This window comes from Chaetodon auriga, chromosome 15, assembly GCF_051107435.1.
Source record: "Chaetodon auriga isolate fChaAug3 chromosome 15, fChaAug3.hap1, whole genome shotgun sequence".
Classification (NCBI taxonomy): domain Eukaryota; kingdom Metazoa; phylum Chordata; class Actinopteri; order Chaetodontiformes; family Chaetodontidae; genus Chaetodon; species Chaetodon auriga.
Window position 1 is genome coordinate 7,434,281 of NC_135088.1, and position 26,188 is coordinate 7,460,468.

The 26,188-nt window shown below is 43.5% G+C and overlaps 1 protein-coding gene across 1 annotated transcript in view; it reads right to left on the reverse strand.

Annotated features, from left to right (window-relative positions):
- pdlim4 (PDZ and LIM domain 4) overlaps positions 1-22,246 on the reverse strand; it is a 44,647-nt gene extending 22,401 nt beyond the window's left edge. Inside the window, exons 1-3 of the mRNA XM_076751257.1 lie at positions 22,006-22,246; positions 12,640-12,791; positions 2,772-2,853 (exon numbers count right to left, since the gene is read on the reverse strand). Coding sequence (XP_076607372.1) covers positions 2,772-2,853; positions 12,640-12,791; positions 22,006-22,098 — 327 coding nt within the window. The 5' untranslated portion in view covers positions 22,099-22,246. The remainder of the gene's footprint in view (positions 1-2,771; positions 2,854-12,639; positions 12,792-22,005) is intronic.
- Between the last annotated feature and the right edge of the window lie 3,942 nt (positions 22,247-26,188).

The window sequence follows — 26,188 nt, forward strand, 5'->3', positions numbered from 1 at the left end:
CTGGACAGGGAAGGCCTGGTGACTTACAGGCTGTTAAAACTATGAATTTATACCTCATGTCGCTTATGTTTTCTGTTCACCTCCACAATCATCCCTGAACTTTCAGCAGTGCATATAAACTTTTTTGGGATTTTATTTGGGACAGCCATAGATGGTGACGTAAAATGCTTGATGTAATGTAGCTCAAATTGAACAGTAGCAGTGAAGATGAACACTCAAAAGGTGACCAACACAAGAAATGCAGAATAAAAATAATGGCTGAAACTGAGGAGTTCCTTCCTTATTTATGCTTATTCCAACACTATGGTCATTGTTACGGCTGTGCTGTTCTTCCCTTTTCCTCTCCTGTCCTCTCTAGCTCTGCCCAGGTGTGCCACATCTGATTGTTAAACGAGGTGCACCTGAACTGAGACTGAAGTCCCTGCAGCAGAAGAAAGGCTCAGATTGGATTTTATTGACCTCATGTCTTTTGTCAGCTTTGATTTATTCTCTTGGTTGTTTGTATGTCTTTTTGTTAATATGTTAATGGTTGTTTTAAAGGGGTTTTTTGGTTGACTTGAGTCAGTGGTGGAGTGGTAGGCTGTGTTCAGATCATCATCTGTTTCCACTGAGAGTTATTTTCTGATGATGCAGCAGCATTCAAGAGCAAACAAGACAAGTCCACAGCCAAACCTCCGTGAGACTGTGCTTTAGCATGCTAGCATTAGCCAATCAGCACACAAAGTACAGGTTTGTGCAGTTTTTTGGACATAAACCAAAGTATTGGACAAATCATGACAATCCGTCCAGTAGATATTTAGTGTTGGACCCAACCCATTGAGAAAACAAAACAAGGAGCTTTACTAATAAATAAATGAGGATTACCCACAGTTAAACCTCCTGCACTGACTCAGAACAGTGGTTAGACTGTGGGCTGACATGTCCTGTCATACATTTAATGTAATTTCTGCGGCCATGGTCTGAAATACACTGAAGTTCCACTTAACACGAGCTTAATTTGGTAATTTCAGAATAAAAGTCCCCCGGGAAGCTGCTGAAACTCTTAATGTGAAACCATCTGATGAGAAGTCTGCTCCCACAACCACAAACCAGCCTGATGAATTACACGCACTGAAGCCTCTTTCACGTCTGTCTCTGCCACTGAAAACAATACTTTCTGGTAAGGTGTGAAGCTCCCACCGGTGAGTGGACAGATAGATTTCACTTCTTCGTCTTTGTGTGTCTGTTCCACCCTTTTTAGACAAAGAGACCCTGCCACAGCGAGGGCAGAGAGACACACAGATCAGTCCTGACTCCATAACCACCACAACACAATACTTGACAAATGGACGCTCACATGTCTGAGCTACAATATGCTCATTGTCTGTCACATAAGTGTCCATATTCACAGCATATGGCACACACACACACACACACACACACACACACACACACACACACACACACACTTCCTATTCTCTCTGTGCTCAGAAACCTGTTGGTCTGCCAGCTCTGGAAAACTTGGAAAAGATCATCTGCTCGAGTTCATCATGCCTTGAATATCCGTTTGGCAGCGTGTGCGATTGGAGAACAATCAAGACACTATTTCAAAACCGTTCCAGTGAACAGTGGGATGCATTATCTCATTTCTAATCATGTGAATGATAGTGTACATGCAATTTACGGATCGAGTGTTGTGCCCGTTTCCATGGATTCTGTTTATGATATAAACAGACTGAGAAGACTCGGGTCTCACACCCAGTGAACTGTGCTTTAAAGTCAGGACCCCAGATGTGAGTTATCCTCTCTTGTGGCTGATGCTGTAGGTGGCAAAGGACCCCAATGATAGAGGTACTCAGCATTAAATATGCATAATGAGAACTGACTGTTGCTGACGTCTCATCCAGAGTTACTCAACAATGAATATTTCAAACCCGAATTCCTTGCATGCTTGTTACCACAAGGGGTGAGAGGACGGATGGACTGATCCTTTCGATGTTTGAAGGCCTCTTTATCAGGATACGACCTATGTTGTTGCTGTTGTTAATGGTAGGGATGCATCAATATATATCAGCCACTGACTGCTTTTCTTTTCTTATTTCAGTAGATGTTTAATTTGTGATGAATTAAACATTTATTTTCATCCATCCATTTTCGAGCTACTGATCCTGTTCACAGTCACATGAGCTGTGGACGCTAAATATGATCAATCAGACATTTTCTTTCCAAAACACTGAAGCTGACATCATAAAACCTCAGTGGAGATTGAAGCCTGTGGAGTTGTGAGATGCGAGGGGCTGAAAAAACTGACATAATTTAAACTGGTGGTCATCACATAAACCTGCGGGATCATTACAGCATCAGGGAGGGTCACATGTTCCCATGTTAAGTAAATCTAAAGATATCATTTAAAAAACATTTTCAAATGGGAATAAAAACCATTTCTGGAACCAGTGACCCTTCCCACTTCAACAACTCCAGTGTTGTTGTTTCATTATAATATACGAGACCTCACCACTAGACAGACAATCCTATAAAATGGACGTCCAAGAGCCAACCAAAGAATTCACCATCTAACTTCACTGATTAGTCCTTTTTCTCATTTGTGGGCTGGTGAGTAATTTTAAGACTATTTTCCACCCAAGGCCTGACCAAACCCCAACCAGTGAGGCATTGGCAGCATGAGAGATTCAGGCAGATCAGTCCTGACAGCATCCTGGTGGGTGTGAATGTGAATCTTAAGAAACCCTTGTGACTTGTGCTTGGGTAAATCCAGAGTAAACAGTGGTTACCTGTGAGTCAGGCTCCATGTAAGGGCTTGTCTTGCCATCTTCGCTAACTGTTGGCGACCACACTCTGTCTCCTGAACCCGACCTGAAAGACAACACCCAACAGAGCGAGAGAGAGAGAGAAAGAGAGTCAGATAAATCTTGAGCCATCTGACATCCAGGCGTTGAAGCATGCAGTCATTTCTGCTGAGAAGCATGAATTTCTATTTGCTGACAGGTTTTCCACAGAAGATCCAACGTAATTATGACAGAGTGTGAATGTTTGAAAAGAAACTGAAGAAAAAGGAGAGAAAGACAGCATTTATTTTTAATCCTGTTAGCTGGGAAAGATGACGACTTTAGCGTCACATGATATCCCACAAACTGCCGTCCGCTGTACGTGCCAAAACACTCACATAGCTGCAGTTAACAAATCATACACTGCACTGGTGGCTTTGTATGATTGTATGTATGTATGTGTGTGTGTGGATTTGTGCATTTGGCAGGTTTTCACACTAGGAATGGGATAAAGCTTCGTTACTGCCTCCTCCCACTGGTACGAAGATAAAGTCATCATCACATCATAACTCCACCGTATGAACTATCCAGTATTTGGAATAAAGCCATCATTTTGGGCCATGGATTTTTCAAAAAGTAGTGATAACTGAATTACTGGTATTTGAGCCACCCCCCAACTCCCATTTAGATTATCAGTAATTGACCACAGTTGCATTTACTCACCAAAAAGTACATGACTTACTGGCTGGCAGCAGTGATAAAATACATTACTTACAGCACTGCTGAATGGGCCTACTGTGCATGCATACGCAGCGGTCCACATGATTTACTTCCTTCTTTCAAAGGCAGAGAATTACATGCTTTGGTGAAGCTAAGGGTGTGCAACTTATTTCTCATGCTGATAAAACGCCGCGATTAATCCACAATGGCGTCACTCGGATTCCTCTTTTACTTTCAAGTCGTGGCAGTTCACATTTCATATTAAAAAAAAAAACAGATCAGAGGGGAGTTCTGTGGTTCTTCGCAGGTTTCTGTTGCAATGGCGTTGGCTGATAAGTGGGAAAGCATCCAGCTTCCAAAAGGGTAACACCAGGACATCACGCAGAGCAACTAAAGGACAGTGTGTGTCTTTGTGTGCGCTTCCACCTACCCTCCATTCTTTCACACTTCCATCCACAGAGACATAAAAAGGACTGCACGTGGATTTGTCTGCCCCACAGTGGGAGAGTTGACGTCTAAAGAGGTGGGGTCATCAGGCTGCAGCTGGCACGGCGTTGGCCGAGCTGAGGCAACGCTTCAGATATGAACCGCGGAGGTGTTGCTGTCAAGGGCGCTCTTATGAGACGGCGAGTGTCTGGTGGACGAGCAACAGCCACTGTGTGGGATGACCCCCCCCCAAAAAACTGTCTCTCCTCAGCCAAATCCTGCAGAATCCCAGGACAGAAAGCCCTCATGTTTTCAGACTGTTTGGTTTCGATGGTTACCACACAAACAGCCCATTGAAACCAGTCTATTTGAATTGACATTTTGGACAGAGACATGGAATTTACCGTCCATCCATAGTGATGGAGATGTGAAGGCTGAGGCGTGAGTGGAAACTGTGAGAGACAGACCAGTTAGAATTCAGGCCGGTATTTCAGTCGTTAGCCTTCGTGCTTCCAACTGGATGCAGTCTCACACTTCAAATGTTGAGCAAAGGACATAATCTAGTTTTTTCTGGGGGGGGGGGGTGTCTCAAATTTAACGTAGCATAAATCACCACAGCAGACAGAAACAATCTGCTGTACACAAGTTCCAGGACAATGAACTTCATTATTTTCTGTTTGCCACTCTAGCATGTCCTCCACTATTGAGTCACTGTGTGATGGATCAGGACCATCTGTGAGGGATCAGGATCCTGCTGTCCACATCAGACAAACTGCTGCTGCACATTCATCAACCTGCTGATCATCACTGGAGCTTCTCTCTTTTCTCTCTTTTCTCGACTTCTTCTTTGCTTTTCTTCTTTCCTCTGTCTGGTTTTGCGTCTGATCCAAAGCTGACTCTAACCTGAGCAGTAAAACCCTTCCGAGCCTGGAAGCTTGATGATATATTAACCAGATCACCGTGATCTGCGAGGCTATAGGAAACTAGATGTTTTCAATTAAAAACCAGTTGCAGACTGAGTGGCTTTAGCCTCCTCTGTGCTCTGAGCTCTGAGTGGACAGATCTGTGCACTCTCTGTTTCATAATAGAGAATAAAGATGATAAATTGGACAGTCCCGGGCTCATTCCGAAAGTGTCCTCTTTAATTTCCAGCCTTTCAGCTCTCAAAGAAAAATGAAAGAAAAAGTAATGCCAGATTATTTCTGAAATATGGAGGATCCACATGTTCTTATTTTGGTAACCAGCGTGTCAAATTACCTGGTTTTTGTTTTCAAATGGCCACAATTTGAAGGAACTTAGAAACACGGGAGAATTTTATCATTAACATTGACAGCAAAGGCCGTGACAGTTCTGTAAGAAGAAATGGAAAGAACAAGGGAAAGAAGATTTAATCTCAATGCGTAAAAGAGATGAAAGCGAAAGAAGATCGGCTCATACAGATACAGAGGAGAAGGAGGAAAGTCTCAGGCTATCACGATGACTTTCCTCTTCTTTCCTTTGGTCATATTTTCCCCTTGCTTGACCTCCCCCTGCCAGGTTTAATTTCCTGATTGGGGAGATCTGGTTTTTGGAGCGGTGGATGAGTTTACTTTGGCTGCACAGGATCACCATGTTCGAGGAGGAGCGTGAGACTGATGGTTGAAACTGAGTGCCCTCAAATTAAGATCGCGGAACTTTTCAGGGTTCGCTTAGAGTCTCGCCTCGTTGCCTCTTTTCAGCCCGATTGTACATCAGACACCGCTGGAGCGTTTTGTAATGTGAAAAGAGTTTAAATGCTTTCTCCCCGCGGGGCAAAGGGAGACAATCACCTTTTAAAGAAGAGTTATGGGGGTCTCATCAGCAGACCTGAGGGGGTCACTTGGAAAAATCTGCATCTGGGTGATGACAAGATCAGTGCAAGAAGGCAGAAGGGGAGGGGGGCTCGTGGTCTGCAACACAGTCTCTCAAACGCCATTGATGTTGCGCTTAGAACAACCACAAAAAAGAGACCTTGGGAGAGCGTGAGAGGAATGATGCAATGAAGAGACGAAGGAGGAGAGGGCAGCGGGGTTCGGTAGTGGAGGGGCGTGTGTGAGTCGGGTCCCTTGGAGGTTTCTTTGTGTATTTGTCCCAGCTGGAGTCCTGGTGTTCCTTTGGTCCCATGCAGCCTCGTGCACAATTCCTCAGCTGTGAGTCACAGGTCCTTGAGTTGAAGCCAGACAGCGGGGGCAAAATCCTCCACGGGAGCGGTCTTTTCTCCGCCTGTCGTCTCTGATTCCTCCTGAATCCTCAGCCGGGTGTTTTGTTTTGATTTTTCTCCAGATCATTGTCAGATTTGTATTTCTCCCACTACATGCACAACACCACACCTTAAGCCCCTGGTGCACGCAGCACCATTGAAATAATGACAGGAAAACAAAAGTTAGCAATGCAGAATTCCTATGAATGCATCATACACTTTCCTGGAGGTTTAATTTCACATTTTTGATGCTGGTTTAGCAGCTAATAGCATTAGCTTTAGCATGGCTAGCTATCAAGGAGCAACATCTACTTACACAACGGTTCTTTTGTTTGGTGTTTACTGGCTGCGGTCAGTAAAAGAGCTACTTAAATCACACAATTGGTGAGTAAATGTTTTTTTGGGAGGTTCAGTTTTAGTGTGCTCTTTCGTTCAAAGCAGGGCTTTTATAATATACACAATATTTTATATATTAGGTACTACATATCCCTAATTGTTAGATATATGTCTTGTGTTATTTGGGTGACACGAGCCTTTAAACTCTAAACCATCTGTAGTACAATCTTCAATCCAGCCTGGACCCAATTCTAAATCTTCTTTTCAACAGTAAGTAAAATTGACACAAGGACGGCAGGGTGTCCATACTTCACAACTTTCTTTCCAGCACAAGAACAAGACACACAGTCAGAGTAACACACACAGCTCAGGCAGGCATCATGACTCATTTCTCAACACATTTAACTTGCCACCCCAGCAGGACTCTTTCCGAACAGCCCGACCGGCGGTGGAAACACACATCGCAACCACGATCATCTGTCTCTCAAGCCTGCAACCACATGGCTTTCTCCAATAAGCTCTGGCAGAGGGAGGGAAACTGCAGCGTGGAAAGGAGAAAGATGAAGAGGAGATATAAAAAGACGAAACGGCGCATGAGTGCTGTTTAGGTTTGGAGAGGGAGACGGCAGAATGGTGCACGGAGGTCAGGGAGGTAAGGGATGGAGAGGTCAAAGGAAGAGGATGAAAAGAAGAAAGAGGAGAAAATAGGAGTTTCCTCCACAGCTGGTTCATGTATTCTAAGTCACTGTTTAGGTCTGAGGATATACAGGCCGGGCCGAGCAGACATGGCAAACTCCAGTATGGGCCCTGTGCCTGTGTCCAGGGCTTCTGACTTTACAGTGAACTTGGACAGCGTGTGCGTGTGTGTGTGCATGCACGTGGCCGGGGTGGCAGCCATTTTTCCAACACCGCTCCATTCGATCAGCGATGCCAGGAAGTTAACAGAAACTAGCGAGGGTGTTTCACCTCAGAGCGGAGCGTTGACAGGCCTGCATCAGTAGGGAGGCCTGATGGAAAATGGAAAGCTGTGGTAAAGAGGTGACCTCAGAGCACTTTTTTCTGTTTACTTGTCCTTTTCTTGCCTCTCTTTCCTTCTATTATTTTCTTTCCTTCAATTTTTTTCTGCATTCATTGTCTTCTTAGCTTGTATGCACAGTAGATGAGTGAGGCTGTGCTTAGGCACAGCTGGTGCTTCCAGGTAAATGCTAACGTCAGCGAGCTAACATGCTCACAATGAGAATTTGTCAGGTCTCGTGTTTAGCATGTTCACCATGCATGCTGTCATTTGCTAATTAGCACAAAGTACAGCTGAGGTTTTGCAGTTATTTGGTCATTAACCAAAGTTTTAGACAATCTTCTTCAACCTCATGGTGGCGCTACAGCAAAAAGTCACCAGTCACCATCATCATCTGGAAACCATGTATGTCTGTCCAAAATTTGGGAAGCTTTTGGAGAAACAGCTTATAGACTCAAACAGAAAAATATCATATCAAACTCGAAGAGTATGTCCTGTATTGTCCTTAGCGTCAGTTCACAGAATGTAACGCAGCTACTACAAGAAGTGTTTTGATGAAGTGTATGACATAAAACTCCTGACTGTCGGCAGTCAGACAAATCTTCCTGAGGTTGTTGAAAAGATACTTTGGAAAATCTAAGAAATCTCCATTTGTAGTAAAAGTAGACAGGACAAAGCTCTTAATCATGTCAAAAATAAATTCTGGGAAGCTCAGATTAATGACATCTAAAAATATACGAGAGGTTGAAAAAAATCCTTTGGTGATGGAAAAAAAATATACACAAACAGCTGTCGGCCCAATTTTCATGAAGCCTCTTTATTTCTTATTCAGCTTTCATGAGCTTCCCGGGGCACCTTACCAGAAACCCCCCGATGCAGAGCGCTCTTAAAGTGCTCCAGAAGAGGAATTATGAAAAATGGGGGTTATGAAAGTAATAAATGTGGAGGCATTACAAAGAAACATTCTTGTGTTACACAGGACCTCAAGCTCAGATGCATCCAGTGTACTGTAATTGTGGTTCGCAGCAGACGTGTAGACTCATATATTTGTCCATCGGCAGCAACACAAAATTACAGGTCTCCTGTTTCTCCCGCTATGACTTTGTGACTGTTTGGAGTATTTTATGGCGTAGTCTTTTAATGAGGGCGGAGAGCTGTTGTCCTCTAAAATATTATTTTCTAGTGAGTCAGCATGGGTTCTTTGAGTCACTCCCATTTCTTTTTTGACTGCAGAATCAAATGCTGCACTTAAATAATCCGCAGTTATTCCTGCAGCCCACAACTGAGGAGTCTTTCCAATAAACCCCAAATCCCACATTTCACATCAGTAAATGTTCATCTTTTACATATGAACATGACATGCTCTGTGGTCGGTGAATGAGGTCCAAGCCCTGTGTTATTAATTATCCTGACAATGGGGATGTCATGTACACATGTTATAGATGAGTAATGAGTGCGGCTGCTTTTTCACAGCTCAGAGAACCTTTTTTCCCAGTTTTCAAAATGTTGAAAGCTGCCCAACACTTGCTTTGTGTTGTATTTTACTATGTTCATAAGTTCATTAGCGGCGGCCAAAACTGTGACCTTTTATCCTGCTGATGTGGGCGGTTTTATGTTGTTTGTCTGCTCAGTCATAGTGACTGTTGCTGTTTATGAATACGACTTCCTGCACAGCACTTTTCCTGAGAAAAAGCCACCTCGCGGGAGGTGTTCAGGACACCGAATGCGAAGCTTTAATCACCCAGCTATAGGTTGAAAAGAGCTGCTTTGGAAAAGAAGTGCATGAGACGTGACCCATAACCAGCCTTGATTCATATTTCACTGGGGAGAACGCAGGAAAAAAGTCCATTCATCTACTTTTTCCACAACATCCTGCAGGAATATTCAAAGATATTTCAAAACTCGTGGTGCCGTACGTCTTTAATCTCAGGCAGAGAAGCTCGGCTCGGAGCTTCACTGCTTTGTCTGTCTAATTGAATTTCCAGCAATGCACCCAGCAGAAAAAGCTGGCTGTAAAACAGAGCTGGAGGCAGAGACGGACGAGCCCATGTGGCTTTCTCTCTTGGGCTCTCTGATTCGCCGCTCCTCTCCTCTTTGTCTTCCTCTCCACACCATCTTATCTCTTTTTTTTTTATCATACTTCCCACTTAACACTTTTCTTTGCAAACTTTTCTTTTTCTAAAAATGCCTTTTTCTCCAGCTTGAACCCTTGTTGCTCAATCTTCCCTCCCCTTCACTAGCAGATCATTTCAGCTCTGCGCTCTGGAGCCAAAGGTGCATGCCTGTCTCTCAGACATGCCGTACCCTCCTCCTGTCCAGCAGCAGGGCAGCTCAGACCGTAATTATTCCACCAATATACTGCGGAAAGGTCACATACCAGCAGTGAGCCTTGTTCTGCCTCTGCTGTATCTTGTCAGTTCAAATTGGAAATTTCGAAGGATTTTGAACAGCATGGTCTGGTGGTTTACTTGTGGTTGTAATTTAACGGAATCATTTTTAACTAAATAAGGTAGCTGAAAGAGCTTAATGAGCATCAAATATCTATGCTGACATCAAGGAAAAGTCATTCAGTCATCCAGTCATAAGCATTTTGCCTTCATGTCATTACAGTTGACTGAAAGTTGCTTATTTTGATTTTGACTGAAAAAAAAAAGCTTTTCAGCATTAAAACATCAAGAGAGTGAGGTATTCAAGCAGGAACACTTTGTCAATCCACAAAGTGATTTTAACCTCTTCAACCCCACCCATTACAGAGTCATGTTGACATGCATTGCTCAAACCCCCTGAAATTATGGTCGAGATCCAACGGTTTCCAAAGACTCCGAATATGTCCGCCTAAAACTACATGGAAAATGTGTGAAAAATGATGCACAACAAATTTGCAATTTTCCACTTGAGTCTAACCATAAAAAATGGATCTCAGACTAGAATGTGACAGCCAGAATAAATGTGATAGAGCTCCAGTGAAGTGGGAAAACATGCAGCTAAAGAATCCATGTGAAGCAAAACGTCAGCTAATGGAATCACTGTGGAGAGCTCCTACTTCTTATCACACTACATTATTTCTTACGTTCTCGAATGTGTCTGACGGGGGAAGTTTAAGCCGAATTTGGGCACATTAGGGTGCAAGTGGTTGAGTGTGGGAGTGCCCTCGCAGTGCTCCTGCAGCTGTAGAGGTGCTGCCCCAGTCTCTGCGCTGAATACTACTTTATGTATCCTTAAATAAATTTACTATCCCTATGTGGACAAACCACTTAACGCTGAGCCGCTCAGTTTGATATATGGATGGATGGTTTCTACTACAGGCTGGAGGGGGGAGAGGCGGGGGGGGGCTGTTGCATGCTTGAGTGCATACTATAACACACAAATACAGTGCACAGAGAGAAAAGGGCTTTTCTCTCTGGATTTGGAGTTCTTGAATGTGAGAATCTTTGCTCATCTGACGGCTCTGATTACTCCAGGAGTGACTCTTATTTCTGCTGCATCGGCAAGTAAACTTCATGCTCCAAACAGGAGAGACTGTGTTGCCCTAAAAGGAGAGAGCTGAAGCACCAGTTGGCAGATGTCACTTGCAACCGAGGCTGAAACCACACTGTGTTCTTCATCTGAGAGGACAGGATTCAAAGGTTGCCAGATTCTCTTTGCACTTTCCAGTGCTCTGGCAACCCAAAGTAACCATCTAATAGAAATGTGGGAAGCAACTGACATTTCAGTTTTTCCTTGGTTATCCCCCCTCTCCCACTCCTCCTCGATGTCATTAACTGTTTAGACGGATGATTTCCGCTCAGCTATGTTGACAGAAATGCACTGCTCCTGTCCTCCGCCAAAGGCCAAATCATCCATCCTCCCATACGAGGTCTAAAAGAGACGCTGAAGAGCGGAGGTCACAGACTGCTTAGATGCATAATATCGACCTGTGAAGTCCATTTCTAAAGGTCACCGTCTGACTCACTGTATGCACAAGCCTCATTGACTCTGACGGCGCTCTATAGGAGCAGAGAGACGGTCATTTAAGCTGTCGTAAACCTGTCATCTGTCTCCATGACCCGACTGTGCCAAGCAGCAAACCCACCAGAAACAGAAACAATATGTTCCTGGACGACAGGCAGTAAATGACCTGAGCCATAAAAAATCAGTCAAGTTCCTCAACTCAATTCACTTAATGAGGCCAGGAGCAAAAACCATGAGCTGCGTCTGCTCGGGGTGAGAGCAGCGACGACTAAATAGAAAGTTATTAATGTTCAGCACTTCCTGATATTCAATTATTCTGAACGTCATGATTCCCATCAGTCATCCTCTGTGGAAAATGAACATGCCGGACATATTCTGAAGAATCAGGCACACATTAATCATAAGTCTGTAAGCAATTACAGTAAACATACACTAAACTACACTCTAATGATGGAGTAAACTAAATAAATCCTGCAAGGTTGCAGTGTCTCATATGTGTTAGGTTTTGAGTATAAACACATGCAGTACATGTGTATTTGGGCTTTGTCCTGTATGTGAGCATGTTTGTGTGTGTTTGTGTGTGTGTCCACAAGCCCTCGTACTAAACAGCAAACAAAGCTGTTGGTCAGTGCCTTCCAAACATCCCATATGACCATAACAAAAATTTTCCTGTATGATCTTTTTCTGATCTGCCGCCTCTGTGGTTTGGGTTTGAAAGAGTTCTCCACCGATTTAGCACTGCACTCCTACAACATGTCAGTTTGAAAGAAGAATCAAAACTGATGCTGCAGGAATCCTTAGAGAAAACCCAACATTACCAGCAATGCAACTCGTGTGCAGGCAGTTCAGTCGGAGACTCGGGTGTGTTATGCCTGTCGCAGTTAAAGTAGCCTCAAGCTGCTAGCCTCAAGCAGATGTGAGGAGCAGGCTTCAGAGGTCTGGAAAGCTCATTTCTTTTTAACCACCAGAGTTTTTTTCTTTTTCAAACATGCAGTTTCAGCCCTAACTGACTCAAGTGACATCACTTGAGGCAGTTTATCAGATTTCCTGATCTCTCTAGAGTGCACTGGCCCTTCTCCATGAGCGGGTTTGTGGTGCTATTGCCTCATCATGCTAACAAGACCACAGGAGGTGGACTGTCAGGTCTCTAAAGGTTTGATCAAATGACCAGCGCTGTCGTTTTCCTGGTATGCCTCGTGTTTCCATACCTGCTGATGTTGAGTGTGAGCTGCTGAGTGCAGTTTTTGATCCTGTTCTGAGCCTCCATGTGAGTCATGAGCTCCGTGCTGTCGCCGTTGATAGCCAGGATGGTGTCACCTGGACACAGGTCACCTTGGGCCGCCTTGCTGCCTGGTGTTACCTGAAGATAACATTCAGACACACACACAAAGGCAAGAGAAGAAAAAAAAGGGCTGTTACAAGTGGTGTCAAACCATCAGTGAAGAAGAAAGACAAAAAGAAAGGAAGAAAAGGAGTATTAGTGTGGGAGTGGCAAACCGGAGGCCAAATTCAACAAAAGCAGCTCTCTTTTGATTTATGAAATATTGCCTTGGGCAGCACTCTAAGTTTACATTTTCAAAAGCCAGCAACAACGACACTGGGAAGTGAGAGGCCACTTTTTGGAGGAGGTGAAATATTTGGAAAGAACTGGAACACTTTTATACGCCTGGCCTTTTGAAATTCACTAAAAAACAGACAGCGTGCAACTTTATGATCACGAAGCAATTGCATCAGACTAAACCTTCATGAATGATTTCAGGTCCAAGAGTAAGCTACTTTCACCAGAGTCTGCATACGAAGCTTGGACCTTAGCAACAGTCTCTGTGTAATGTTTGAGCCATTTGCAAACATCTGCTCAATATGTCCTTGTAGCTTTTTCTGATTTGCCACTTGGAGCGTTTTGATCCAGGCATGTCCGCATCGCTTTAACTTTGTCTTTTAGCCGCTGGACAGTGAGCAGGTTCCCCTCTGGATCCAGAAACATGCGGGTCTGCGGACATTTGAGCCCCACCGGGAGGCCGAGGGGTGAGGAGAGGAGGAGGGCGAGTGTCCCAGTGTGTTCGTTTCACCTTCACAGACACACTAAGCAACATATGATAACAATTTTCCATTATTACACACACACACACACATACAATGTCCCTGCTATTTCCAGGCCTGCCTCTGCCCAGTCGTATGGTTTTGGGTGCCATAAATAAAAAGAAACTACCAATCAAATCCTCCATCATCAAACCAAGACATCCACAGTAAAACAGTCAGTGTCATATGGCAGCAAGCTGCAAAGGAAAATACTCTTTACTAGCACTGAAACAGAAATGTAATGAAATGCGAACAATTGTCATCATGTCTCCGGTCTTCTTTGCGCGCTCCATGTGCTGTCAAGCTATGACACGTATGAGGATTAGTTTGACTGTCTTTTTCCGACCATTAAATGTGAGGAGATCTTCAGCAGCTGGGCGCAATAGTCGCAATGTTTTTGGAGGAATTTTGAGCAATAATTTTTTCGTTTTCGTATTGCTCTGAGTTGGATTTGCTTCTCTCGGCAGCAGACTGAAATAGCCTTGGGAGAAGTTTACATATCTAACTATTGTTAATACTTTTTGTAAACAGAAGCATGAGCAGTAATAGCAAGTGCTTGAAAGGGCAAAGAAAAGAGAACCGGCTGCCGGGGCTGCAACATTATTTTCATTGCTGATGACTGTGCTGATTATTCCCTTGATTAATTATTGTATTTGAATATAACAAAATATATAAAATGGTGAAAAATGTTGCACAGAAGCATCAAATTGTCAAATTTGAGAGGGTGAAACTAAAAATGTTTGGCATTTTAGCTGCAAAAAAATCAACAGGTTACTCTTCTGGACTGATTATTTCATCTATTGGCTGACAGCAACACTAAATACCAAGTAAACAAATAAAGAAAAAATGAGAATAATCTGCTTTATTCATGAATCTAAAGCAGGTGGGGGTTCAGATTCCAGCACTTCGTAACACGTCTGAGAGCTAAAAGGCTAAAATGACTGTCTGCATCCATGACCACACAGGGAGCAGAAGATTTAGGGTGATTTCCTGTTAACGAACCCTTCGCATGTCACGTCGGTGATTAATCTTCACGCTGTCGTCTGAGTTTTTAAAGAGGATCTTTGAGCTACAACCTCTTGCGATGGCTCTTATCTTGACAGCTGCGCATTAAGGTGTATTTGTTTTCGGAACGGTGAAACCTCACTTACAGATATTTGAGATCTAATCCGAGCTAACACGTTTGTTGAAAAGTCTGGAATAAAGAAGAGAACCCAGACAGAGAGAGAGAGAGGAGCAGCTTGTGCACGAGGAGCAGCCTCGCGAGCAGGGAGGAGCGTTTTAAGAGCAAAGGCACACAAGTTCACGCTCCATGAAGCACTAATAGCTGAGTCGTGTGGTTCAGATGTGGAATTCCTAATTTACAGCCTCTGACCGCTCCAATGTTCCTGACTCAGTTCCGGTAAACTGAGAGGTCAGAGGCATTGTGGGAAATGTGTGTAAATGTGTGTGTGTGAGTCGACTCACTTTTTTTTTTTGGCGTTTTGCCTTTATTTGATGGTGCAGCTGAAGAGAGACAGGAGAGGGGGGAGGGAGAGGGGGTGACAAGCAGCGAAGGGCTCCAGGTTGGAATCGAACCCGAGTCGCTGCAGGAAGGACCGAACCACAGACACAATGTCTTAGTGGACTGAAGTTCATGCACACACACAATGACAGAGTGAGCTACATAACCTGAGGGTCAGGCCATGAATTGTACATTAAATAGACTCATTCAGTTCCTGGAGACCCTAACCAGAACAAGAACCACTCTTACCCAACCCTAACCCAGACTCAAGCCTTCACTCTAAGATTATGGGGTCCAGCATTTTGGTCCCTACAAAGTTGGTGGACCCCACACCGTGAGTGGGCCTCTGGTTTTGGGTCCAAACAAATATAGAAAAACAAGGACACACACACACACACACACACACACACACACACACACAGCGGTACGCCAAGCTGCTGAGGTCGTCACTAGAGGACAAACATTCCCGTCTGTAAGGAAACGTAAGGATGGTGTCGAGTTCGGTGGTTCAGACATAATCACACTCTGCTATATTTACACTGCAGCGTGCTGTAGTGTGATGTAATGACTCAAATCTATGGAGCTTTAAGATGAATGTAATTTTGTAATTAAGTGTTTACTCTATGGCCTGGATGAGTGGCTTTGAGGACCAAACCAACATTTCTTTTTTTATCTCTGCTTTATTTTTGTCTTCTTACTCACATGAAACCACTGTTGGTAACGAACGCTAAGTGATCCGCTTCTGCTGCCTTCATTTGTGGGCCAAAATAAGACTAAATGCAGCAAATGTGACTAATAAAAAGAGTTATCAAGGCCGAGGCAGAGGATGTAACTAAAGTCAATCACTTTAGGAGGGAAGAAAACGATAATAAATTCAATAAAACTTTCCAACTTTGGCAGAAATAGGAACATGTGATATGAATTCAGTCCCACTTTCACCCAGTAAACCTACTTTTACATCCAGCAGACATTTGTTAAAAACAGCAGTTTTTGTTTTTTTTTGTTTCTCTGACAAAATGAAGTCCAAAAAGAATAAATCAGATATTAGATTATAGCTCCTTATACCTATACAGCCACTCCTGCTTCTAACAGCTATTGAGAAGTCAGATAATCAGTCACGTTCAGCAGTATACACAGTTACTTAACATGTTTTTTCAATAAAGGTCACACACTGTAAGACGTGACCGTGATGGTGACGGTGCAGAAAGCGACTTTGCTGCTTGTTGGGAAATCTAAACAGTCATATTATTTCCATAAGAGGCTGCTCCCGCGAACAGTGACATAGTTAATTGTTAGCAGAGAGAGCGGTTAGCAAATGACAGCCTCATGTCACACAGTCCTCATGTGGCACGCTGAAGCCCGACGAACGTGTGGTTTCGCTGTGGGCGCTTTGCGTTTTTCAGCGCGTTTGAGAGTGAAACAGAGCAAAGTAAAGGATGAATGTGCGTGTCAGTGTTTGTGTAAGTGCATGTATGTGTGCCGGGATGAAAGCTGCAGTGGCGGTTTCACTTGACTGTGTCGTCAGCCTCAGGGCAAAGTTTTCTGCCGCGTCATCATTGGTTGTCTCCCTCAGCCATAAAATTAAAACTGGCTTTCTTGGTTTGTGACCTTGAGGATTTTTTTTTCCTTCAGTGTTGTGTAAAGCACATATACGATCCAGGATGACTGTCAAAACCAGCTTCTGTTCTGCATTGAGCTTCAGGGAGAAGAAATTTGTCCAAAAAGAAGCCTATTAAGTATGTATGATGGGTAAAAATGTTCAAAATATACATAATACAGACAGTATACAATGATAGAAAAGAGGTCCCTTAAGGGAAAAGTTTGGGAACCTCTCTTCTGAAGTGTAGTAAGGAGCTGACTCCCATTGAAATACAGCCAATTAAAAACATCCAAAGCTACAGTTACAAGTAACCTGGACATCTAGATGTCTTTAAACCAGCGAATCGCTAAATGACCACTTCCCTGTTGGTTATTTATAAACTTTATGCAAGAAGAATCTGTCACTGTCAAATGTTTTCCTCATGCCTGAATTCCACAGAGACGCTCTCTGCTGGGTGGGAGCGCTCAGCAACAGGGAGAATAATTCCTGGCAACGTGTCAGACGCCTTTGTTTGCTTGCTGGACCTGCGATAGGAGCCATGGTTATGACCTTCGTGACGGAAAGCCGTTACATAGCCTGGGGTGTGAGGTTCTGACTGGAGTGTGATAATCACACTGAAACAAAGAGGCTGAGTCTGCCAAGACCAATAAGCAAAACTGCAGCCGATGATGAAATATGTGAGGTTTAATGAGAGCACGAGGAAATGGGAGTCACGTGAAATGAACTGCAGTCTGTAATGCATCTGTGGATGTCAAGGATGAGTAATTGCATGACTCATCAATATTAGTCATCAAAAAGTGTGTATCCATCCCTTTAAAAGTGATTCGTAGTCACATTAGTTCTGACTGGTGCAGCTTTCCATGAGCAGTTCCCCACATGTCATGCTTCAGCTTGCTGTGCACGCTTATAAGACCATCACAAGGATCGCATTTTAGATATTTCGCAGCAAATACAGTGAAACAACTGCAACATGAGAGCTTACAAGGAGAAGCAAATGACTGAAAACTCACTTCATGCCATGGGAAAAGATGCGCAGGGTGCTTTTTGGCAACAAAAGACCAACAATCTGCTCATCAATCACAGAGAGACACTTTCATACATCAGATAAACCACATGAGCAGGAAAAGCTCAGCAGCAACCCAAGGACTCGCATTGTTCTCCCACCCTTCTGTGGCAGGAGCTCCACAGCTTCAATGACAACAGGAAATCATTTGAGAGCAGCATCTTCTGCTCAGTCTGTTGTGGCGATGCAACTCATAACAGCTGTGATTCCACCCTGGAGAAAGCTGAGAGGTACAGAGGACTCGGGTCATTGGATGATCCAAACAGGTGTTTTTGGAGCATTCCACAACTTTCCCTGTCAGGTTGATGAGGTAGAACACTAAATATATTGTCTTTGTATTGTTTTGAATTGAGCATACGGCAGAAGACAAAAAGAGACCAGCTCCAGTCCTCTGGTAACGTATTAGTCTGCCTCAGGTTAGACTTTGATCCCATTCAGACGGAAACAAAAGAAGCCATAGAGAAAATGGTGAAGTAATGTAAGCCAATTACTGTATGTACAATGAGGTACAGATGGGGTAATAAACTGTTTCTACATGAATCTTTGTGAAGAATAAGCTTTAAAATAAGTTCTGCTGCGTTGGTTATGTTTTTGTGGTGGGTTGTGACTTGAATTCATGCATGCAGACATACAAAACTGAAGCAATTTGTCAAACTGCATCTATTTAGACATACAATTAATTGTTAAAGTCACTTTTCAAGTAAAAATGCCAAACATTACCTCCTTCCAGATTGTAAATTGTGGGGACTTGCTTCTGTTCTTTGTCTTACATGATAATAAACTGAATATATTTCATTTAGGACTGCTGGAAGGAAGTGAAAACAAGCAATCTGAAGCCATCAAATCTGTGTTTTGGGAAATTTCTTGCATTTTACAGACCCACCGATAAATCAATCAATCAATGACAATTTTTTTTGAAGTCATTCCAAACTGAAAACAGTTTCTGTTTCGAATTTGCCACCAGTGCTTTAGCATGCATTTAAAAGTACATTAGAGACATTAGAGTTGTTGCTTTTCCTTGTTTTGTGTCATGATAAACTTTGGGTTTTGGGAAATTATGATGGACTTTATTTGCTTGTCTTGCATATTTCAGAAACCAAATGATTAGTCAAACTTCAAGAAGGTGGCCTGTGCAAAACAAAACCACTAAACGTTCTAACAACAATCGTCTGAAAGCTGCACGGACCATTACCCATCATGCATCAACAAGTCAGAGCACACGTCAGGATGCACAGCATAAAGGTGTCAGAGGGGAAGCTGCACAGTGGCTCTGCACACTGCTTAGGTCATTATTCACCCCACACTCAGTTGTGAATTCCTGTCCAGAAGACGACTGTTTGCCAGTTGGCAGGACTGACAAGCGTCCTGCGTCACCTTCCGCCTGCACGTCAGGCTGACAGCGATTTACTGAAGGGTTTATACCACAGCTGCCATATTCAACGTATCCTCTCTAAATGCTTCTGCAGCTACATCAGGGATTTTATTAGGTTTAGGTTTCTCTGCCACACTCATGCACACGACGCCATTTGACAACCTACATGCACACACCATCAGGGCAAATGTTTCCAGACTCAAGCAGACACGCCATTAACTGGCTGGAGTCCTAATGGCCTGGCAGGGGACTAATGGGCTTATCCCGGGACATTATCACCTTCAGCAAAAAGAAAAAAGAAAAAAAAAAACAGCTGCTGCCATCAGAACTTGTTTTCTGGTATTTACAACTTTCACTGTCTCCAAGAGCAGGTGGTTCATGGTATCCACCTTTGTGCAGAAAGACATGGAGGAAGAGGGGAGGAGATCTGCCAATCTTGCAGGGCAGAGGCATGAATGGAAGGATTGCAGAAATACTCAAAAACTAGGAGTTCTAGCACGGACTATTTATGCAGAGCCAGCAGACACTGTTACACCATTCAGGGAGTTCTGGCTTGGATGAGGTTTACATGATACTAAAAAGCCCCCTAAAGAGGCATTCTGGTTACTGTAAGACATAAACTATCCTCTCTGTCTCTGCCTCCATGTATCTCCTTCCATGTCACCATTCAACACATAGTAATTGCCGCCTTGGGCACACACTGTACAGCAAGAATGCAGCAAGCATGTGATAAATTGCCAGTTTAGGAGATACTCCAGTATATCAGCAGCGATGAATCACATCATGCCTCAAGCTCAACATGCAACCAACTCCCATGAGGTGACACAACAGGATTTCTTTCCACCATTTCATCACTTCTCCTCGAATTCGATTCTGATTCGCTCACTCACGTAAACCTGCGCATTCCACACCAGGATAAAACAATTATCGTACCGTATAAAGCACATTTTGCGTTGTCAGCGAATGTTTCTCAGCTTGTGACGTCAGTTGGACTTTTAACTGCTCTGCAATGGCTGGCAGAAAGCAGAAAAAGTCTTCGAGAGGCAGTGTAATACTGGGTCTTACTGCCAAGAGACTGTGTGTGTATTTATGCCTCTGACATTACATATTTTGCTAAATATGCATGCATCTCACCAGCTGCTTCCTTCTCTAATTTTCCAGCCAAGATTGAGGAATTAGTCAAAACTCCTCTGTTCACTCTCGCAGGCAGCGAGTCCATGTGAGCGCTGGTTTTTATTGCCATCTCTGCTATGCACTGTAACTGTCTATGAAGTGCAACCTGTAATTAATTTCACTGATGCCATCACCAATCAGTTACACAATGTTCAGAATGCAAAAGACTTCCCAGTGCATGCCACAGTTTTCACCTTGGCGAGTATGCACTGATGGAACTGGCAAAAATTGTTAAAGCACTGATATTGAAACCTGCTGTACAAATTATTAAAGAAATTAGGAAGGTATGCATCACGAAACTGGAGATGCCCCGAAGCTGCAACATTTTGACTTAAATGCAGCTGCAATAGGCTGCAGTGTTGATTTTTCCTTTTTCCAAATGAATTCTGGTGAAGGACGTGGTGGAAACTCTGCGCACGAACACTCAAATATGAAGATCAAGCATGAAGTGAGAGCTCTGACCACGGAAAGCTGGATCTATCAGCGATAGTCGAGTCTCTACCTAAAGAAGACATTCAGGTATGACGAGTGTTGAGTCTACTAATGCCATGTTTGATTTCTGGATTTCCAAAGTTGCAAAATTCAGCTGCCTTTCACTGTGATTTGGAGAAGCTTCCAAGTGAGCAAGTGAGTCTTTAACGTAGAAACCACAACAGACGTGCGGCTGTCAAGACTCTGCAGTCACTGTGAGTCAAAGTATGCCTCACAGTTGCATCACAACTCCTCTCAGGGATACAAAACAGAGAGCACTCCAGGTGACCTTCGGGGGTTCGTCTGCTTCTCTCAAAGTCGTTAATCTCCCGCCGTAAATCTAAAAATTACACCTCCAGTTTGAAGTGCTAGGACCCTGTAGTTAAAGGGTCGGTTTGGGGCTGGTGATACAGCTGAGCACAACACCTGGAATCCCTCAGCAGCACCAATGAGCTCTGATGAAAAACAAATGTCAGCACCCCCCCTTCCCTCCCCTCCTCCTGCAAGCCCTGCAGCAGGACCGGCCTGTGTTTACCCTGGCCAGGATGAACTATTGGCTACTGCCAGATCCACTGCCAGCACTGACTCTTGACCCATATTCAGGGTCAGGAAAGTTCATGAAGGTTTGAGAATACTACTGCCACTACTGTTACTACTAGCCACTACTACCAGCAGTAATATTAACAGTGATTAAATAACACAGCAGTCATGAGCATAATTTCCCGCATCACTTTAAAAGGACAACCTGGGGTCACTCACAGACACACGGTCATAATTTGGAGAAAAAAAAAACAACTAAATCAAATCATTATACATGTAGTTATTTCAAAATTAAAGACAAATTCAGAGAACCATGTGGCATCTTTGAGGAGGCATTAATACAGCTTTAATCAAATCATGAAACAAATATCACCATCTTGTGTTTTCTTCTCGCTTCTGTTGAAAGCTTACAGTTTAACTGATGGTCGGCCAATTGCAGTGACTCACTCAATTGTCCTGGCAACTTCAGCTGCCAGGAATTAGACGGCACCGTCTGTCAGCTTTTACAGTAAAGCCCCTATTCACACACACATAATTACTGCTGTAGACCTTAGCGACCACTTATTCAAGATTAATTAATTGGGCAGCTTGACTCAGTCCCCCTCCCTACATCCCGCGCGCCCACCAATTACTGTCATTGTGTATTACTGGAATTGTTAAAGTCACTGAAGTCAGGATGAGTATCACAGTAATGTTGAAAAACAGCTTGCCAAGCTGCACTTGTGCGCGGCGCAATGAATGGATACAGACACACAGCGGAGTCACATCCTACCCTGGAGACGGTTAACGGCGTGCTGAAATCGCGTCCTCCCACCAGACGAAAACCCCAAGGAGAGGGTCCCTTTAGTGTCACGGTCTGGGGCATGTTTGGCCACAAAAAAAAAAACCGACTGCGAGAGGGAAACAGGCAGATGACAGGCGGGCAGAGCCGGGGAGCGTCCGCGGTTCCTCGATGCGTAAAAGTCGCAGGAGTCCTGTGCCCAGCTGCTAGGCAACGCTGTCCCGTCTGAGAAAACTTTGCTCCCCTCTTGATTCAACTTTAAATAACGAGGCCGCCTCTGACGTGGGACGACGGGCTGTCCTGCCCGCCCTCGGCTGGTCTGCGCGGAGTGGGAGGGGACGGAGCTGCACGGGGGGAGACCCGCAGGGCTCCGACGGGACAACTGTGAGGGAGACGAGTGGCAGCGCCGGAGGAGGTGCTCAGATCCTTTCCTGCCGTTTAACGCGAGTGCGACACTGTAGGAAATGTGACAAGTAAAAGGCAGCAGGGGAAGTGTTGCGAGAAGAAAAGTGCAATCAGACAAATGTACTCAGAGTATTAAAAGCAGTGGTGGGAAGCCACTAAGTGTCTTTATTCAAGTACTATACTGTAGTACAATAATCCCATTTTACTTTACGAATTGCCATGTCAGAGGGAAATATTCCACCATGTACTCCGTTACATGTGTTTTAAACCTTTGATTAGTGACTTTAGATTCAGACTATTAATACAATCAATAAATGATGGTGTGTTATTATAGATTAAGATCCATGGCAGTAAAAGATGTTTACACAATGCATCAGTAGTTACAATCCATTAATATTCTGTCATTCGGTACTTTTAAGTGTATTTTGTTGCTAATACTTTTGTATTTTGATTTAAGTTAAGTTTTGAATAGAGGACTTTTGCTTGAGTATTTCTACACAGTATTGCCCCTTTTTAAGTAAAAGATCTGATTACTTCTGCCAAGACTGAGTAAAAGTACTTAATGTAGGAAAATGTCCCCCTTTTGGTGACTATTTGTCATTAATTCAGATTAATCTGCTAACCATCTTCTTCATTGATCAATTGATAGTTGACATCAACCATGTTCACCTTCTTAGCGTGTTAGCATGCTAATATTTGCACATCTGAGGTAGGAATGCTATTAATTATGCAAATATTTTCTCATGAACCAAAGTATTTGTCAAGTTAAAATTTTTTGATCTGATGATTGTGCTGAATGAAAAGTCTGGATGACCAGAATTGTTCCAATTCATCTTGTGGAGGACATGAATATCTGTACAAAATTTCATGGCAGTCGGTCCAACAGTTGTCGAGACAGTTCACCATTAAAAAAAAAGAAAGAAAGTTGACTGACATTGCCCTCCGTCGAGCCACACTGCTAGCATGACTAAAAAGAAATGAAAGCGTAAAAGGAGGCTCATAGAGTACGCTGGCCTCTCGGGATTAAAAGGTAATCTGGACATGCAGTTAAAAGTAACGCCAGTCAGTAACTCACTGTTGAGGCTCTCCGCAAGACCTGAGCATTATCCTCACCAGTGAAGAGGTTGTGCTGTAATTTGGACGCCTCACTGGCAGAAAAAACTCTCATTTGCCAGTGGATTTCCTCTGTGCCCCACTCGTTTCGTTCCCCCAGCCAATGACACATTGAGCCACTGAGCTCGAATTCAGTTTTTCTCCTGCCGAGTGAATGATCTCATAGACATTCCTGGGAATTTGTGTTTCAGACAACTGCAGGCATGTGGGGCTCTGTCTGTGGGTCTGAGTCAGTTTGAGTCAGACACTAACCTATCCCAGTCACTGCGTAAAAACAGTGGCGCTGATGTCAAAACCAGTCGAATCTCAGCATCAGGTGTCGTCATCCGTGCATCATCCGAGTCCTGCATAAACTTTGCACAACGAGCTGCTGTGACGCAACATCGAGGAAAAAGATGAGCATGATGAAAGCTGCCCAACTGCTTTGAGAGAAAACAAAACAAGAGATTGATTCAGTATCACAAACCTCATCTCAGGGCCTCGGAGTCAGGCAAAACAAAGTAACTGACAATCAATCACATGCTGTCATTGTTCACTTTAAAACTGATTGTAGGAAAATAAGCACGTTCCTGTGTTGCCATTATCGCATCAAGCTTCATTTCTGTGCATCAGACTTGATGTACCTGTCCACAGCAAAAGTCCACGAGCAACATCTCAGAGTTAAAAAACAATTCAGTGATTCAAGTAAAGCCAATAATCATGTCTCAGAAGGTGTCACCAAACAGTATTTACAGACAGCCTCTTTACTTCTTACCCAGCGTACATCAAAGGATGACTAACCAGAGACCAAGAAAGGATGAGAGGGCTGTAGTCTGCACTGGAGATTTATTGAGCAGATGAACAGGCTGACATTTCGGATATGCGTCGTCTTCAAAGCCCGTTCCCAATAAATCTGAGTCAAACTACAGAGAGCTCCCATCTCTCTGTTCTTTTCTCCCCGGATGGTCATCATTCGACGTACCCTCAGCTGAGAGGTCCTTTTAAATCCCTACAAATCTATTTACTCGCTGAGTTTGCCTCTGCATTACGTAGCCAAGGAGGACCTGAGGGGAAGCAGGTAAGACGAGCGGTGTTGTAATCATGAGCTGTCTGCCTCCGTCTGGATTATCTCTGCTGTCTGTGAGGATGACGTCATCTAAACTGTTGCACAAACATTGATTCCTCCCCCTCTTTCCCTGGAGGTAAATAGACCCTAATAATTATGAATTATGTCAGTCAATACTCAGTAATTTACAATAAATTTATTTTCATGAACATAGCAAGGCCTTTCCTGCATGACACAAAGGTATTTCTAATAGAATATCATGAGTTTTTAACATCGTTCATCACCACTTTAAACTTTTATTGTTTGTAGCACTACAAGTCTGCTGATGATGCTGCGTTGCTAATGCTAAGTTTTTAAATAAACATCCATCACTTTCTATTAACAATGGATTAAATATTGTGAAAGCAGTCACCTGTAGTGATAATTATCACCTATCGCTGCTGTTTCTGTTAGCTCTAGCCTTTGTCAGCTCATTGTTTTTGTGTTAAGGCCATCAAGTGACTTGCGGGTCAGGAAAGTGGCTCATAGCAGCTAATTAGCCAGATATGTTACTTAGGAGGTGGTGGAGACCAAAACAGAGCTAACATGTGAGCGACTATTGGTCTTAAATGTGTGGGTAGGCCAGAAGCACAGCTCAAAATGAATCCTAATGATACGTGCAGACAAATAAGGCTTTTGCCAAGACAAGTTAATAATATGTCATGTCATGCTGCCCCAAAGAAGCCAAAAAAATCAATTAATATAAGTTTAAGTTAAGTTTGTCAGGAAAAACCCACATTTCTAGTTTTATTACCGGGACCTCATTAGGTGCAGGCTTTAGAATCACTACCATAACTTTGAGTGAGGTCCAGGAGTCTGCTGCAGGCAAATCTAGCAGCAGCTGTAGCTCCTGATTGGTAACATCTTTGGTGCATTAACAAAAAAACACTGCTTCTTCACTCCCATTTCCAGCTCACACAACCTCTGGTAGCTTTATGTCCCCTGCATCGAAAATGGTTAGCTCTTTGTAATGGCTGGAAACAATGGTGCCAGTTACAGCGCCGTGCCCCGAGCGCCCCACTGGGAGGCAAATAGTTGAAGGGAAATCATGAAGCTTAATTTATGTGGTTGCAATATTGTTGAGTCAGAAAAATGGAAAACAGATGATTTCATCGCAGAGGACCATGATATGCCCAAAAGCTATCTCATAAGAATGCTGCAGACTCAACACACTTGCCATCAGCAAGTTGATATGATTAGAAATAATTGATATGGAGAGGAGAATACTTACGTTTATCTGAAGAGACCTTACCCCCTAAATGTTCCAGTCAAGCTGCTAAGTGGCAAACCAGTTTAACACGCCTGTACTGAGCAGCTCCTACAATGAACCCCACATTGTGTATGAATATTTAAGCAATCTTGGCTGAAAGGTTTCTGTATGCTCAGAAAAATGGCAGAATGGAAGCATGATTAAATGTATTCATTTCACAAATCATTAATTTTACTTCCTTCACTGCTGCCTCTGTTTAGCTTTAGCTTGCACGACTGGGGAGGAAACAGTTTAAAGCATAGAAATCATCCTTTACGCACGTCTCCATCACTGGACTTGTAACTGAACGCATTTCCTGGCCA